We start from the raw sequence: 18,125 nt of genomic DNA, 5'->3' as shown, positions 1-18,125 counted from the left end.
TTGTATCGTCTCACCCCTCTATCATGGTTTTCCCACTTAAGGTGCCCCTACTTCCCCCCCTTTCTTCCTTACTAATACCCTTGCTCCTATGATCCTACCTCTGTTGAGTTTCTTCTTTCTCCCACTTTATCTTTTAAGAAAAACTTTTCTACCTCCCTTTTAGAAAAGTGAAATTACTTCAAGACACTGAAGGTGTCGCCACTCATTGAAGGTGTCACCACAGTCCCGAGTCGGTAACTGACCTGTGTGCTAAGCTCGTCCAGTTCAAAGGAGGCCTTTTCCTTGTCTCTCTTTAAAACTTCAATTTCCTTCCTATGGAAGAAGCAAATTAAAAATATCATTCTTACCCCTGGCTCAGTCCTTTCCTCAGCTCGGACTCACTGACTTCCAGAGACCTAGAGAGACCCTGGGGAAAAGCACGGCTGACCACTGTCATGTCAGGCTCTGCTGGCCCCAAAAGGCCCAGCAGCCTCCTTCCCCTCAGAACACCAGCTGCCCTAGCCATCAAATGCCACATGAAGCATTTCTGCAAGGTGACACATGGCATGTCCTGAGCTGCAGATGGGGTGCCAGTCATGAGACAGCTTGCATGCACTTAAGGCCTCCATGAGTCCTTGGTGTTCGGGAATCTGGGGGCTGCTGACCCACAGCATGAGGTTAGAGCCTTCAAGCCTGTAGGCCTACTCAAAGGTCCCCCGACTGTATACTCCACTCTACTTAAGCTCATGGTAGAGCACAAACAGTGAAGCCCACAGGTCTGGGGAAACTGAGGCCCACCTTACCTCTGTGCTTCATTTCTGCCCTCTGCAGCTTCTAGTTCCAATTGAATCCTCTCCAGGTCACTTTTCAAGAAAAAGTTTTCTTCAGAAAGTCTCTGAAACTCAATCCTGTGGTCAAAATTGAAGAAGTCAGTTGAGACCTGGAGTGGGGGAGCTGGATGCACCCATGGGGAGTTCTGAAAACTCTGCAGACTGCATTCCCCTCCCTGGAGGAGGCAGCATAAGGCCTTCCCTGTCTCCAGGGAGAGCAGGCTCCGGTTTGCATCCTCTGAAGTCCAGGCCTGGGAAACAGATTTACACTTACAGACTTAGCTTTACACTGCACCCCACCCACAGCTCCCACATGCATTCAGCACCTGGACTCTGCAGACACCTAGAGCCTGCGCAGAGCCAAGTCACACTGCATAGTGTGTGCCATCTTCAGAGGCTCCAAACCCAAAGAACCTGGAAGCTGAACCTAAGCTGTGAGAAGTACACTTCACAAAGCTGGGTAGCTTGGGGTGCAGCTTCCATGTCAGCAGCACCACCAGTGGGACACAGAAGCTACACTGTGGGCACCCACACAGCAGAGAAGAAAGCCCCAGGGGTCTCGGGTGAGCGGTGTCCCACTTCTCTGTGAAGGCAATACAAGTCCATTCTGAGAAAAGCATCCACTCAAGAGGCTCTCAAGACCCCTTGAGAGTAACATCAAATAAACATGAACACAGAAAGATCACTGAACATACATGAAAAAGCCATTCACGAGGGACCAGCAGAAGCAGCAAACCCACCCAGACCCAGATCCCACAGGAACTTCAGATATTAGAATTATCAGAAGACAGGGTGGTGAGGACATGACTCTATACCACAGACACCCTGGTGAAGGTGTGGAGGAGCACCTGCAGGTGAGAAAGAGCCCCCTGGACACAATGGGGTAGGCCTAGGAGGGGGCTGGGTTTCTAGCCCATCATAAACATGTCAATTTAATTAAAAAAACATTTTTCTTGTTTGGGTCTTGATTTCTGCTTGTGGTGTGTTTGTCTGTCTGTCTTTCAACTATTAAGCCACGAATTCATAGGGAATGGGCTCAGCTTGGGCTCCTTTCCTTCAGTGCCCACAGAGCCTTCTTTCTCCAGCAGAGCCTGCCGGCACCTTTCTTTTTGGAGTCCTTTTCACATTATTTTCCTTCACCCATCTCAGAAGGCTCTCTCGGCTCTTAGCGTGCTTAGTATGTGCAAAGTACAAATCACTCTCCCAACAAGACTCCTGCCCTTAACTTGCTCGTTTACATCTGTGCCAATAGCATGTTGAGTGACACAATGTACTCTTCTAGTTGTACCAAGGTAATGTTTAGGAGTGTTCCTTTCTGAACAGCACCCATTCCTCCGATGGTGACAGTACCATCCTCCTTGTAGATTCTGTATATGTGGCCAAAGGAACAACTCCATGTTTTTTAAAGGTCTAGAGAACACAGATCAGGTACCTCTCTTCTTTCCCACTATGTTATTTTGGTGAATTACTGGAAGATGGTACTTCCAGCTGAAAGGAAGCCATATCTGCTTTTTAAGCTGTTGGTGGACCAACATTTACCACTCCTGGCTTATCATAATTTCTACCTAGTTTTTTTTTTTTCTTTTCAGTGCTGGGGCTAGAACTCAGGGCCTCACACATATTAAGGACATGCTGTCACTGGCCAAAGCCTAAGCCCCCCATTTTTCCCCTAAGGAAGCAACTTGTACACTATCCCTCAGTGAGCAGGAGTTGATCTTTTGGGTGGATTGTGGTCTCATCACTCATGTGTGATCATGGTCCTGGGATATACTCTGGGCCTCCTATGTGTCCCCAGCCTGGGCCTCCTGCAGATGCCTCCTTGGTGTGCTGGATAAGGGCTGATGGGACTAAAGGACAGCACGCATTCACCCCCCACATTACATGCCTACAAACTTCTCTAGCAGAGAAGAGCCAAGAGAGGGCTCTGGGAGCCATGCCTTGAAGCTTGGTAAAACCCTCCTAGGATCTCGCATCTATAACAGAGCAGGTGCCCAACTGTGTCTCAGTAGACAGAAATCTCAGTTGCCTTCTCAAGGAGGGTTTTCCAAAGACACTGGCAACAACACCATCTCCACCCTGTGGAACTGAGTCCCTAAACCCATAGGTGGTACCCAAACCAAGTCAGAGCACTGCAGCACAGAGGCCCTTTCCACAGAAGGCCTCCTCAGTTGCTGCCCCTGACCAGCACAGCAACCTGGCACACAGGTGGCCTGCAGCCCCTAAGTCCCTGCTTCTCTTAAACTCAGCAGGAAGAAGGCTCACAAGATGACACACAACTAATATGAGGCCTCCCAAACACAGTCCTTGAGAGATGAGGGGTGAGGACACCAGAGTCATCTGAGCTGCCTCAGAATGGCCTGCCTTCTTCCCTGAGTCCAGGAGCAGGGGTGTCAGGAGACAGGAATGGGCTCCTTATTCCTGCACAGGCACAGGATTTACAGTCAGCCTGACAGTCAATAGCTGGCCAGTAGGGTAAGACTCTGCCATGGTCACTAGGGAAAGGCCTAAGGGCTTCATATGCATTTTAAGACTGGGGGGACAGACCTGTCATTCATTTTGGAAGCTGCTTCTTTCTCAATAGCCCGGACAATGTCTTCTAGCTGTAGAAGTTTGGCCTTCACATTGTTCCTTTCACCCTCTGACACTGCTTTGGCCTCTGTCTCCCCCGGGGTGGCAAGGTCCTTAAACTTGGCTTCTTGTGGGTCTGAGAGCTCAGAGCAGGGCAGCGAGGGTCCCATCATGACAACTTCTCCACTGAATTGGAGCCCAGTCCTTGGGATATCTTTACCATTCCCAGTCAGCCCCTCTGAAGCCTGTCCCTGAACCCCCACAGGGGCTGGTTCCCTGCTCAGGCTACTAGCTCGTCCCTCCAAAGCAGATGGACTCAACCGTGACTCCAACATCTGGGGCTGAATGGGCAATGGTAGCTTCTGTGCAATGGGCTGGCCCTGGCTTGCTGGGACCCTGGTAGGAAGCTCTGGCTCCTTTGGGATGGCTCCCTCCTCAGAACTGAATGGATCTTGATGGTTCTGTCTAAGGCCCAAGCTCTTCGAGGGCCTCCAGAACACTAGAGTAGGGGTTGGGCTCTGCATAGCATCTATACTACAAGGTGGGTTAAGAAGAGTCCTGCCCTCGCCTTGCACTTGGCCAGGCCAGTCTGCTGCTAGTGGTGGCCCTTTCTCTCCACCAAGGCCAAGAGCTGGTTGGGCAGGTGACTGTTGTCTGCTATCTGGACCCAGGAGCCTGGAGCGGGTTGCCCTCTCCTGCTGGGCACCCATCACAGTGGTTCCATCCTTCAGGAGGGCATGCAGTGCATCTGCCTCCTGGGCAAGTCCCTCCACCTGCTCCCTGTAGGTGTGCTCCAGCTTCTGCTTCTCCAGGGCGAATGATCTGTAGATCCGTGCCTGCTCTTCATTCATCAGAGTCTGCAGCTTCAGTTGCTGCCTCCGACACTGCGCCAGGACCTCCTCCTTCCTCTCCTCTTGCCACCCCTTCTCCAGGTCCAGTTGGGCAGTCAGCTCCTTCACTTGCTGCAGATACGTCTGCAGCAGCTGGTCCTTCTTGCGTTGGTGCTGCAGGGACAGCCTCTCACAGCAGGTGGCATGCTGGGCTTCCAGCCACGAAAGCTTCTGGCTTAGCTCCTCTTCTGCCTCTCTCCTGCAGAAACACAGTGAGTCACACCTTGGGCTCTGCCTCTGAACCCCACGCACTTCCACTCATGGAAGAAAAAGCCACCTAAACTAAAAGCCACCTACTGAAAGCTAATCAATTACACCTCCTCCCCTTTCTTTCTGTAGCCTTCCTTATGTCCCTATACCCAGATCTTCTGTCTCCTTCCTGGAATCCTCTGTGGAGTCCACAGGTCTATGCCCAGAAATCAACCACCACGTGTGATAGCTTAAAGGTAAGGGGGTTAACAATTACATAAAATTAAAACTCCTGCCCTTGGCCACTCGGGAAATGCTCAGTTAAGTGTGGCTGGAGGCACTGCACTCAGAGCTACTGGATGGTACTAGTCTCAATTGAGTATTAATAAAACAGGCAGCATCTACCCACACTTAAAACTGCCTTTAAAAATCCTATATGCAGACTGGCCTGAGGCCTCATCAGCCTGGGGAGAATGGGAGAGTGTGGAAGTAAAGTGAGGGCTAGGCAGGCATGCCTGGCCAGGGAAGGAGCTCCCCAGAATGAGGACCCTGGAAGCTGTAAGAAGGAGGGTGCCAGCCTTCAGGCACCTCAGGGGACCAGAAGGGAGCTCTGTTCCAGTCCCTTTTCACACACCCTTGGGGTGATGAGGAAAAGCAAAGCATGTGATTTAAAGATGGCTGCTTCTCCACCCTTCAAGACCTCAACAGTCAGTTCCTGCAAGCCTCTAAATGGCCTGAGTGTCTCTGCTGGTGTCACCCTAGAGGGGAGGGAGAGGGGAGCTCTGATTCTCACCCCTTCACATCTCATGTTTTCTGGCTACCCTCAACTCCTTCCACCAAGGAAAGTGGTCATCTCAACAGTTAAGAATGTGACCTCTTTGCGACAGTCACCTGAGCTGCTGTGATCAGCATGATGACAGGGCCACATCTCCTCAGTGCCAACATCTGGACCTAAACAGCCCCAATCGTCCAACTGAGTCATTTGCTTAGTTTGGGCCAGTAGGAGGCTCTGGGCTCCTGGGATGGGAGTGGCCAGGGCAGGAGGTAGGAGGGGCCATCTTTTGTGGGGGTAGCATACCCTCTGTAAGCTGTGTATTCTCAGTAATCAAGCACTGATTCTACCAAGTTGGCCTTAAGGCACAGAAGACAGGTGACATTTCTCAGGTAGCTAACCTGATTAAGCCCATCATATTCAGGTTTTCCAAATGACCCCTTTCCAACTTAGTACAAATGTTTTGGCCTTCCAAGACTCACTAACCAAATTAACTGTGTTTCCATTTGGAGGGGCTTCTTGATTTTTTTCTCTCTCTCCAGTTCCTACTCTCTGATGTCCTCGATATTAAGTGATGGAGTATATGTTACCTTGCCTATGGGGCACCTAAAGAAAGAGGGAAAGAACAAAGGCCAAGTGCCACACAGCAAACTCTCTGTGGTCCAAGGTAAAGTAAAGTAAAATCATTACATAGCAATGTGTTCTCTTGGCCTTCATCCATCTGCCCAGAGGAAACCTGCCTGTTCCTGGGCACTGCGATCCTGACCTTAGTTTACCTAAACCTACTGTCAAGCTTTGGTTCTTGGTGAGCAGCCCTGGGCCAATTCCCCCTCTCCAACCTTATCTGCTGCAGCTGGTTCTGGTGTCGCAGGTGCATCTCCTCCTCCAACCGCTGGCCCAGGTTGCACAGTGCCTGAGCACAGCAGTGTGGCAGTCCCGCCTGTGTAGGTTCAGGGCTGCGTGTCATGTCCTGCAGCTGCTCCTGCAGGCCCAGAATGACTTCCTGTGACTTGGAGTATAGGGCCTCCAGGTCTGTTTTCTGGTCCTCCAGCATGCTGACCTCAAGTTGGCACTCTTGCTCCATCTCCCTTTTCTCCTTCTCAAAGTCCCTCTTCATGACCTCTATTTCTTTCTTATAGTAATTCACCTAAAGAAAGATGAGCAGGGTTAATTAGAAAGTCCTAGAAACAAATTGGCAAGCAGAATGACACAAGAACAGGAGGATGCTCAAAGAGCTGATGCCTCAGACCCAATCATGCCCCAGGTCTGGAGAAGGGAATGACAACACCCAGGACAGCGATGTTCCCAAGGTGTGCAATGTGCTTATGTCATCCCACCACAGTGACCTGAGGAGGTCAGAGGCTTAGGGCCAAGGTGGGCTGAGTAACTGACAGGTATGAAGAATCCAGGAGGTGAGACAACTGAAGAGCCTTCCCGAGACTGGTGGGGTAGTACGCCATATCCTGGAAGCTCAGACAGAAAGGATGTGATTCAGATATGCACAGGCTTCACGTCAGAAGCTTGCAGCCTATTCACCACGGAACCTAAGGATACAGTGGCAGGACAGAAGTGGCCTGCCTTGTTAAGCAGACTGAGGAGTTGGACATACAGCTGTGAGTCATAAACACTGACTCTCAAACCCAACAGAATCTAATGCAGAACAGAAAATAGGTTTATCTAACAGGACAAACTCAGCCAGGGAGGTCCAGGACACAGAGGGCAGAGGCCAGATCACTCACATTTGTCTTAGAGCATAGCTAGTCACTGTGATTCTCGACAGTGGACAGTGAGGGCTACTCCTAGCACATTCCTGTGTGGCTCTTGGAACATAATCCACCCCTTCCTCATTAGTGATTTCCAAGTCTGCCTCCCTCTGAAGAGGGTCTGAGGCAAAATGCCAGTTTTTTTTTTTTTACTGTTCTTTACAAACTCTCTTCCTAGAGGGGGGTTTGTACGAGGCAGTCATGTGATAAGCTGCCTGGCTTGCAGCCTGTAACCCCAGACCTTGGTCTCCAGCTGGATCCTGAGGTCTTGGTAGTGTTCTTTCATCCGCTCCACCATTATCTCTGTCTCTAAACTCACTGGAGTAGAGTCACCCAAGAACACATTGCCTGCAAAGAGGAAGACACACTGTCACATTATGCCAAGGACTCCCCAGGTGCCTTCTCAACCTTCTAATCTGACCTGTGGACAGTTTCTATCCTGTCACACCTGGTGACAAAACAGTTCTCCACCTGCACCGTGTGTTGAGTGCAGGGCTGGCCAGAGGGTCACTCTGCCATCCACCTGCACTGTATAAGGAGTATGGGGCTGTTAGTAAGAGTCAACTCTGCCCTCCATATGTATTGTGTGAGGAGCATGGGCATGGCAGTAAGGGTCATGCTGTTTTGCAAGTTGACATATCCAGAACTCAAAGGTTCAAGTCTTTACCACAGAATCGATTACTCAGAAATGGAAAGCTCCCACAACATTCACCAAGCCCCTTTAACTTCTAAAAGATCCTTGTCAGATGGTATATTCACTGCACCCTAAATATGGCTCATCTAGAGCCAAGTACACAGAGGAAAATAGGGCAGGGTTACGACAGCTCAGCAACCAGTGTGGTGGCTCAATGTGATTTGTTTTTTACAACATATACTAATGTGGGGCTCCCTCACCTAAAGCTGCTAAATCCTGGTGGTGTGAAGGCTCTGAGGGATATAGAGCAAGATGGGACCAGCTCCACAATGGTCTCTCCCCACACGACAACGGCGGTTATGTGCTCTGTGCAACTCAGGTTCCAGAGACACCGCAAGAACAATAATCACGCTCTCCCCTCTGGCTGGGCTCCTGGCTGCACAGCATATTCAGGTGACCGCACCCCAGCACCTGCTTTTTCCTCCCTCACCCATACATGGGAGTGTGCCAAGCAACCTTCTAGTCCTTCCTAAAACTTCCCAGGGATTCTGGAAGCTGTCCATGATCCACAGAGGAAAAGGTCTCCACTAGGTTCCTCATGGAGGTTCCAGTGCTAGCTCTCTGGGGTATACTTTTTTCTGCTTAGTATGTAAATAGCTTTAGAGCAACATGGAGGCTCCATGTGCTCTCAGAGCCAGAGACAAGAGAACAATACTGAAGGATCTGAGTTGCCACAACATGACTAGGGGAGTAGTCGGGGCTGCCGGGTCTCCACGGCAGCAGAGATGGGGATCATGAGTGTCACAAGCTGTTGCTGGGGGAAGCACGACTGAACAACTGTTCTGGGGACTGCCTGGAGCAACCAGGGGGAGGGGGGGACAGAGACCAGCCAAATAGCCCCTGTCCTCCACAAGAACTGCAGCACCTTCATGATCCCCAACCTGGTCTCCAGAAAAGGTCAAGAAAACTTCAACATGGACCTTTGTCTCAGCCCCACTGACTGAGACGGGAGCCTCTATTGTGGTCTCCACTGAACCCAGCAGCCAGGAACTCCCTCAGTTGAGACTACCTCATGCCCATCAATAGTCACCTTGACCTTCCCTATCTGTGGCTTTCTGCTAGCCTGGTCCCCTGTGGTCTCACTGGATCCATTATGAAAACATCCTCCTAGGGCAGACTTGTCTTCCCTGAGATCAGGAGATCACCATAACCTTTGTGATTTCCACTCAAATGGCAAAACCTTCTACCCTTCTCTCCTCATCTCTGACCTCTAGGGTGCCATGTCAATCAGTGTCTAGTCTTGTGGTCAAGTCCAGGAGCCCCACCCTCGCCCTCAGGGCTGGGCTCCTACCTGCTGGACCATGTCCAGGGAGCATTCTTCTATGGGTACTTGGGGTCCCTGAAGAGCTCTGCCTACTCCCAGGCAGGTGCATCCGCAGGCCTTCTAGCTCAGCTTGTAGCTCGTCATTGTGGTCCTGAAGGTCCTGTTTGGGCAGAGCCAGACACCTCTTCCAGCTGCTGCAGACACTCTGGCCTACAAGGCCAAATCTAAGACCAGTCCCATCTCCAAGGAGTATCCACTATAGGCAAAGCATATGGAGAGTCTGGCAGGTGTGAACTCTGGACTTCCAATATATAACACTGAACCTGGATTTAAGCCTCTAACCACCTAAAAGGTCCAGCAGAACTTGGAGGCCATTTCTTGACTTTCTCATGCCTTACATCAGTGGATATGGGGGGGGGGTTCAAGAAAAAAAAAGTACAGCTGAGGCAAAATGTGGAAAATATAGGTGCTATTTAACACCACAGTGGTGGCACAGTGCATACTGGGGATCAATATCCTGGGGACGTCTGAGGCTCTATGGTGGGTCTCTCTCCCTCAGCTGCTTTGAACTGGCAAGGGGTTCTGCTGCTACAGTCATTAATACTGAAAAGGAGGCCACTTATTTTAGAGCAAATGCCACAAAGCACAGATGCACATAGCAAAAAGGATGATAGCTGGGAGGCAGAAACCCAAAGGGTGGGAGGCTGCCTGGGCAACAGGAAATGGGATGGAAGAAGATGCCCTTCAAGCAGGGATGAAGTCTGTATTTGTGGTGGACAGTGCCTTGTTTGCACATTAACAAAATATGTCTGGACAAGCAGGCTCAGACATTTGCTTGTTAAAGGGACAGGAAAAGAAGTTTCTAGTCCATTTCCCTGGGTGGTTCAGTAGTCCTGCAGAATCTCAGGAAGCATGGCAAAGTTAGCCCTGGCCGGAGGCCCTTATCTCCAGTCCTGTGATTGCTCCAACCTAAAGAGCAGTAAAAGTGAGGCCACAGGTCTTCCAAGGTCATACTATATACAACTACTGTGCAAAGGCACAGTTCCTACACTGACCTTTGAGTTTTGTTCTGAGTCTTTACAGCCTTCTCCAGACAGCTCTTACTGAACAAAAGTAACTTGCAACCAGCCCTAGAGGCCTAGGCCTGCCAGATGCATCAGAGCATTTGAAAGAGGCCTCTCCCTCAGTCATCCAGTGTGTGGAGAAGGAATGGGCTCATGGAGAGACATACGCCTCAGATTCAGAATCCTGTGCAAATACTCTCATTTCTCCCAAAAAGAGAACTGTCCTGAGAAAAAACAGATGATGAAATCAGAGCTATAGGGCCAGCCCTGGACCACATACTCCTTGGGTCCCTCAGGGGCTGCTGCCTCCCTGAATACCAAGCCCGGAATTGCCTAATACAGAGCCACTGGCGAGATGGGCTACCAAGCTCCCAAAGTATGAATATAGATTCAATTTCAAAGACTCCAAAATAAAGAGATGTAAGCTATCTCAATGGTTTGCTTTTACTGATTCTGTGTTAAAATAATTTTGATACATTGGATTAAATGGATTATTTTCAAATTAAAATATTCTGTGTATGGAGGGGGGAGGCAGAGGCAGGCAACTCTCTGTGAGTTCAAGGCCAGCCTGGTCTACATAGCGAGTTCTAGGCCAGCTGGGGATATGCGGAGACGCTGTCTCAAAAAAAAAAAAAAAATTAATGCTGTTAGTTGGAAATAGCCAAAAGTATTTTCTCGAAATAGAAAAAGCAAAGTTTCTAAATAAACAGGTTATCACTAAAAGGTTAAATATTTCTGCTAATATCTCAAAAAAAAAGAAAGTTCAAGAACCAGAAACAAAAGTCATGTTAAAGGAACAAAGTGTTTTCATTTATTTGAAAAATCCAATGCACTGGTTCATAAGAAGTGCTGGTTACTTCTGAGTTCCAAATCTACTCAGCAAGTGCAGAGGCAGGAGAAAAGCAAGCCTGGGACTATGGGCTTTCCAGTGCATCCCACTTGATACCAATCCACATTCTGATAACCCCAATGCACACTAGAGGGAGCATGACCTGGCTGACCACACACAAGTTTTCAAAAGGCAGAAAGAGACAGTGCAAAAGGGTGACGGCACCCAAAGGACAAACAGCAGACCAGAGGCAGTGCACCACAGCCCATTCAGAATCACAACACAGCTCACCTTGACCTTCTGGTTGACAAAAGCAACATGCAGTGGAAACAAGTAAGTTCTTACTTAAATTGGAGGGAAAGATAATAAATGAACTCTCAGCCAGCTGGGCGCAGTGGTGCATGCCTTTAGTCCTGGCACGTGGGAGGCAAGAGGCAGGTGGATCTCTATGAGTTAGAAGTCAGCTTGGTCTACAAAGACTTCCAGATCAACCAGGATTACATAGTGAGACTCTGTCTCAAAAAAAAAAAAAAAAAGATAAAAGGGGAGAGAAATAGAGAAGTGAAGTCATTATAAACCCTTAGAACCAAATACTACTTTGCTTGTCCAAGGAGTATCCATGAATTAATTACCAGTTTCAAGGTAGTATTTGCTCAGTTTTCAAATCATATAAAATTACTTTGTAACTCTTGGTGCCCATAATAATGTCTATAATGGTATCTCCAGAAATAGAGGTTTTCAGCATGAGGTGGCTCAGGACAAAGCCTTACAGGAAACTAACTAGTATAAAGAATCACATATAGGGCTGGAGAGATGGCTCAGTGGTTAAGAGCACTGACTGCTCTTGCAAAGGACCTGAGTTCAATTCTCAGCACTCACATGGTGGCTACAAACCATCCTTAACTCCAGTTCCAAGGGAAGCTGAAGCCCTCTTCTGACCTCCATGGCAATGTATGACATGGGTGCACTTCCTTACATGCAGGCAATACACTCATACACATAAAGTAAAAAAAAATTAAAAAAAGAATCAGATATAACTAAAACCAGCTGTCTACTTCATCCTACACTGTGAACCTGGTAGTCATGCCTTCAGATAGATACAAATTATGGTGCTCAACTTGGAAAGGCTTGTATTTCTATTATTGTAGCAAATATGCAAGAAAAATGACGACTGAACAGTAAACCCAATGGACCTCCTTAGATTTTTTATTTTTTCCATGGGGTTTATTATTGAGTGGGTTTATTTTGGTTTTAGAGATCAAAGCTAGACCTCATACCTGCTATCTATGGGCTCTACTAATGAGTACAACCTCATATAAAACTTAAGAGTCTATTATCTGAGCATGTACATTACTTATCCTTGGTCATTTGGTAATGTTCCTCATATACAATTTTGTCTAGAATCACCGTGATCTCCAAGACTATGCAAAATTCTAGTCATAAATTAACAGTCATGACATGCTTTCTATCCCCTGAGATCTGACACATGATTATTTCTAGTTTCTACTGTTTTTACATGTTTGGATATAACCTTCTTGATGCCTATAATGTGAAGAAGGAAAATGGGTCAAGGGGAGTGTGATGGCTCATCTTAGTCAATTTCACTAGATCTGTTGAGATAAGGACTTGTTATGGTGCCCAGGCTGGCCTCAAACTGGCTATGTAGTCAAGGATGAATGACCATGAACTCTTAATCCTCCTGATACAGTCTTTCAAGTGCTGAGATTACAGGCATATGCTGACACACCTGGCTCAAGGCTTTAGCTCCTAGAGGCAAGCAATCCTCCTACACCACCTTCTGCAATAGCTGAGACTTCAGGAGCACGTAACTGTACCCAGCCTCAAGGGGAGGAGGTTTTGATGGTGCCTTCTTTAACCACAGATATGCCTGTCTTTATAAAGAATGTTTCTCATTAGTTTTACATAAATTAACTTTTGGTAAAGTAAGTCCTAAGAGTTAACTAATAAAGAACTGTGTGATGGACTGCTTATAAATCAAAGAACTTTTCAGCAACATTAGCAATCAACTCATGTCAATTTGGATGTTCTTTTTTCTGTTTTTCCTACCCTGAAATTTCTTCAAGAAGATTCATCTCAGAGGTGCAGCCTGGGAAGACCTTCTGCCTGGGACTTGACTAGTTGCTGGGACACCTGCTGCACAACTTGGCCATGCGTATGTGGGCCTGAGCAGAGCACTTCTTAATGAAACTCTCCCTACAGAAGATTGCTCTGTGGTCACTTGTAGGCCCATTCTGCATTTGGAGACCAAGGAGAAGAGAGAGACAAGACCTGCTCATGGCCACAGTGTCTAAACCAGGGAGACTCTCCCAACCCACAGTACTGGTTCTGTCTAGCAGACTCTTCTTTCTGTCACTACTGTAGGGCAGGCTGGGGTAGCAGGGCTACGTGAGAATTCTGTGTACCAAGGACAAGTGAAGACCCTGGCCCCAGGTGGTGAGGGACTCAGGACTACAAAAGGTGGCTAAGCAAGCTCAGGGTTTAGGGGGGCTAGTTACCCTGCACTTGAGCTTGTATTCTTTCAGGATGGCAGTGAACTGCTCTTCCTGGGCCAGGATCTCCATGCTCGGAGGCTCCAGCTGAAAGTGAGAAAAATGGGCACGTTAGCATACCTGGGTCCTTGGGTTCTACTCCAGCATCTAGATATACACACAAGCAGCACAGGCAGTGATGGCCAGGACCTTGGCCACGTGAGACCCTCCTTTAGTCCTGACTCAGATCCATCCCTCCCAGGCATTCCTCTGAAGATTCAGAATAGCAAAAGTGCTTGCCTTGTCCTTCAGCACAAACTGCAGGTCACTCTTCAAGTTCAGGACCAGCTTCTCTGAATCTGAAAGCTTTTCCACCATTTCAATGATCTCCTTCTGTAATCGGCTGTTTTCCTAGGAGACAGGCAGGTGTTGACTGGACTCAGGAAAAGAGGAAGACATTGGCATGTCTTCATGCCACTTCCCTGTAGGGTAGAGGCTTGTTCGAAGCAGCATTTGTGATCAGGAAGAGCCCTCTGAAAGGAAGGGCATGTGGTGCCTGCTGTCTCCGTACTGAGCGGGCAGGGATGTGTTGCTGTTGGAGCCCACAGCATCCCAGGCCAGGCTCCAACACCTCCAATGTGATAAGTTCTTTTTTCTTGTTCCTACCCCCATGTTCAGAAAGGTCATGAGTGACATAGGAGCTGGGGATGTATCACTTTTTAAAAAAAAATTTATTATTTTTATTTTATGTGTATGTGTGTATTGCCTGCATGTAGGTAAGTGCACTCGTGTCGTGCAATGCCCGCGGAGGTCAGAAGAGGCTGTCGGATCCCCTGGGACTGGAGCTACGGACAGTTGTTAGCTGCCATGTGAGTGCTGGGATTTGAACCCAGGTTTTCCGCAAGAATGACCAGTGTTCTTAACCACTGAACCATCTCTCAAGCCCCTGGGCTGTATCACTTTTAAGCTGCCTTCTAAATGATGGGTTTGAAATTGAATGTCTCAGAGATTCAGCAATGTAGGAGCAGGTGTCTCCAGACACTGGCTGGGCTGAAAGGTCAAGACAGCATCATCATACTGGTGGGTGGTGTAGGTTGGGCTCTTCCTAACACAAATGAGCTGAGGCTACTGGAGGGAGAGTAGAAGTGAAGGAGGCCATGAAGCTCCCCAGATACAAGGAAATGAGAAACTAGGAGCTGAAGAGGAAGAAGGCACACAGGCATGCAGGTGAGTGCCCCTGAACCCTGGCAGTCCACAGCCTGAACAGTTTCTGAGAGCCAAGGGCAGGGTAGGTACAAGGTATGAAACACTCACTAGACCCCTCAAAGCCATGTCTGCTCCATGCCATGGCAGGTAGTGTCTGCTGGTATTTTTGGACTCCATGCTGGTTATAGTAGATGACCCATTCTGATTTGGGGGTCTTCCTAACTCAGAGCAAAGGAGAAAGGGGTGATGGGGGTGGGTCTTGCAAAGCCAAGACCTCCTTCTCTGGCTGAGAGCATGATGCCATCTTGCTATAGCAACATTTGCCTTCACAGTGTGTCACAGGGATGCGTCCACCTACCTTCAGGGCCAAGGTCAGTTTCTCACGGAGGCTGGCCTCCTCGGCCTGCAGGCGGCTCACATCCTGCTCCAGCACAGCCTTCTGCCTGCGGGCTTGCTCCCAGAACATCTCCCTCTCCATTTCTACCTCAGACCGCAGGAGGCTCAGCCTTCCCCTGTACTCCTGCTCCAGGTGCCTGTAACACAGCACACAATACACAGTGGCACTTGGAACCCTGTCCTTGGAAGTCCTCCTCTGTTGGACCCTGTGAGTCTTAGCAGATGAACTGCCTATGCTGGAAGTAGGCATGATAGTGGATATTCTTCCTTCTTATCTGGTAGAGGTCAATCCTACACAAGATGCGTTAGAGCGGGTTACATGGCAAATACTTAAGGTATCTTGAAACCCTGGGGTAAATGGGCAGAGCTCTCTAAATGGGCTGTTCAATACTAGTTATTCTCTGCCTCTCCGCTTACTTCACGCCGATCTACAGTGGCCCAGCGGAAGACCTTTAATGCCAGATGCACTTGTAAGTCAGAGTCCCTCCCCAGGAAACCTGTGGAAAGTGAATTCCCAGTAATCAAAGGAAGAGGTTCAGGCACTTCCCTCTCAGATTCTTCTCTCATCTTCTGCAACAACCATTGCTAACAGCAGGAAAAGAGGGTCGGGGTTAACACTGGCTGCCACACGGCTTTGTCAGGTCTATCTAGACTACAGGTGAGAGATGTCAGCTTCAGCAGGAAGCCTTGGCAGGGTTAGTAATTAAGCCAAAAGAAACTGTGGGTTCCTTCCAGCTGACAAAGCTTTGACTTTTATTTCAACTCAGAGCTTTCCAGAAACTTTCCCCCCGAAAATTTTCCAGGTTTCCCCAAAGGGGAAGAGGATGCTGTGATTTAGGGAAAGATACAATGAATCTGATTTATGCTCTACAAAGTTTGGGGGAGTTTTTTAAAAAATACCTTCATGCTCTGCTTCCCTGGATGGCATGGCCAACAGCTGCCCAAGACCAGGATTTTCCTGGGCCCTGCTCTCAGGCCAGTCCAGCCCCCAAATTCCTGAGGACAACATTTTTTCCTGAAGGGATCCAGACCTTAGGAGAAAGCCTGAGAGCATCTTATCCTCATCTAACTTTGGCCTCTGTGGGAACTCCTGAAGACAAAAGCAATTTCACCACTCCATATAAAATCAAAAGAGAGAACCGAAGGCTAGACCAACCAGATTTTCATGCCCAACAAGTAAACCGCAAAGTCACATAAAACTTACAAAAAGCAGACCTAAACTTGAAGGCTTGAGTCTCACACAAGAATCAGAAACTATAAAAGAAATTCACATATCAAAGTCACAGAGAAAAAATAATAACATGAAAAACCAAAATAACATATCCACACCAAATACCAATAGTCCTCTAGAGGCATACAGTGAGAACCCCCTAGAGATAATGCAAGACATGGAACTCAAAAGAACAATTATAAACGCGATAAAAGAAACCAATGAACTTAAAGAACACACAAACAAATCAAAGAACTGAAGGAAGATAGGGATAAACTTCTGAATGAATTCAGAAAAGAGTTAGAAATATTGAAGAATACTCAGGCTGAAATGAAGAAGTGAAACATTCAGTAACCAATTAGAAACAACAGGAGAAAGCCTCACCGATAGGATGAATGAAATAGAAAACAGAGCATCAAGACTGGAAGACAAAGTGGACGAACTAGACCACTCAAACAAAGATTATGAAAATTTTAAGAAAACGCAAGAATGGAATACACAAGAATTGAGTGACACCATAAAAAGACCAAACTTATGAATCATAGGCATACAGGAAGGAGAAGAATCTCAAGATAACGGTATAGACCAGATCTTCAACAGAACTGCAGAAGAAAATTTCCCCAAATTAAAGAAAGACATGACCATACAAACACAAGAAGCATATAGAACACCAAAAAGACAGGACCAGAAAAAAAACTCTCCACGGCACATCATAGTAAAAACACTAAGCATACAGAACAAAGAGAGAATACGGAAAGCTGCAAAAGAGAAAGAAAGCCTGAAGAGCCTGGACCAAAGTATTCCCAGTTTTAAATAACCACAAATGCCAATCCAGATTACTACACCCAGCCAGAATGCCTACTATAGTCGAAGGGAAAAGAAAAATCTTCAATGACATAAATAGGCTGAAGGAATTCATGTCCACAAAACCAGCCCTTCAGAGAGTTCTCGAAGCAATACAAAGAGCAGAAGGGAATGACTATACCCAAGGGGTTCTGAAAAGAAATTCAATGAAGGTGTAACTGTGGAAAAGCACAGCTATATCAAGATGTGAACAGAAATAAAAATGACAGGATTTAATACACATCTTTCATTAATAACTTTAAATATCAATGGACTGAACTCCCCAGTCAAAAGACACACACTAGGTGAATGGATTAAGAAACAAAACCCACCTGGGTGTGGTGTTGCACGCCTGTAGTCCCAGCACTTGGGAGGCAGAGGCAGGCAGATCTCTGTGAGTTCAAGGCCAGCCTGGTCTACATAGTGAGTTCCAGGACAGCTGAGGGCTACAGGGAAGACCCTGCTTCATAAAGACAAAAAAAGAAACAAAACCCATTTTTTTTGTTGTCTGCAAGAAACTCATCTCACTTTCAAGGACAGGTGCTACCTTAAGGTGAAAGGATGGAAAAAAATATACCAAGTGAATGGTACTAAGAAAAAAGCAGGTGTTGTAATTCTAATAGCTGATGAAATAGACTTTAAAACTAATCTGAAGAGATAAAGAGGGCCACTTCATTCTAATCAAAGGAACAATAAACCAAGAAGATATTACAATCATGAACATATAGTCACCAAACTCTGGTGCACCCAACTTCATAAAATCAATACTACAGGACTTTAAGACGCAGATTAATCCCAACTCACTAATAGTAGGGACTTCAATACCCCACTGTCTCCATTAGATAGGTCAAAAGAGAAGAGAGTTAACAGAGACACATCTAAATTAAACAATACTACATATCAAATGGACCTAACAGACATCGACCGAGTATTCCACTCAAACACCAAAGACATACTTTCTACTCAGCACCCCACACAAGCTTCTCCAAAATCGACCATATACTGGGGCACAAAACAAACCTCAACAAATACAAAAAGACTGAAATAATTCCATGCATTCTATCAGACCACAATGCAATAAAGCTTACAATCAACACAGGAAGAAGCCCTAGTCACCACATGAAGATATGGAGATTAAA

The 18,125-nt window shown here is 47.3% G+C and overlaps 1 protein-coding gene across 4 annotated transcripts in view; it reads right to left on the bottom strand.

Moving 5' to 3' along the window:
* Ninl (ninein like) overlaps positions 1-18,125 on the bottom strand; it is a 137,830-nt gene that overhangs the window by 18,500 nt on the left and 101,205 nt on the right. For all 4 annotated transcript variants that reach the window (XM_029555057.1, XM_008851175.3, XM_017802730.2 and 1 more), the window contains 9 exons: positions 14,896-15,070; positions 13,632-13,742; positions 13,359-13,439; positions 8,977-9,109; positions 7,233-7,339; positions 6,068-6,375; positions 3,354-4,466; positions 783-887; positions 243-312 (listed from right to left, as the gene is read on the bottom strand). In XM_029555057.1, coding sequence (XP_029410917.1) covers positions 243-312; positions 783-887; positions 3,354-4,466; positions 6,068-6,375; positions 7,233-7,339; positions 8,977-9,109; positions 13,359-13,439; positions 13,632-13,742; positions 14,896-15,070 — 2,203 coding nt within the window. The remainder of the gene's footprint in view (positions 1-242; positions 313-782; positions 888-3,353; positions 4,467-6,067; positions 6,376-7,232; positions 7,340-8,976; positions 9,110-13,358; positions 13,440-13,631; positions 13,743-14,895; positions 15,071-18,125) is intronic.

The sequence above is a fragment of the Nannospalax galili genome, unplaced genomic scaffold, assembly GCF_000622305.1.
Source record: "Nannospalax galili isolate Female #2095 unplaced genomic scaffold, S.galili_v1.0 scaffold1626, whole genome shotgun sequence".
In the NCBI taxonomy this organism is placed as follows: domain Eukaryota; kingdom Metazoa; phylum Chordata; class Mammalia; order Rodentia; family Spalacidae; genus Nannospalax; species Nannospalax galili.
This window is presented reverse-complemented; position numbering and strand designations above follow the sequence as displayed.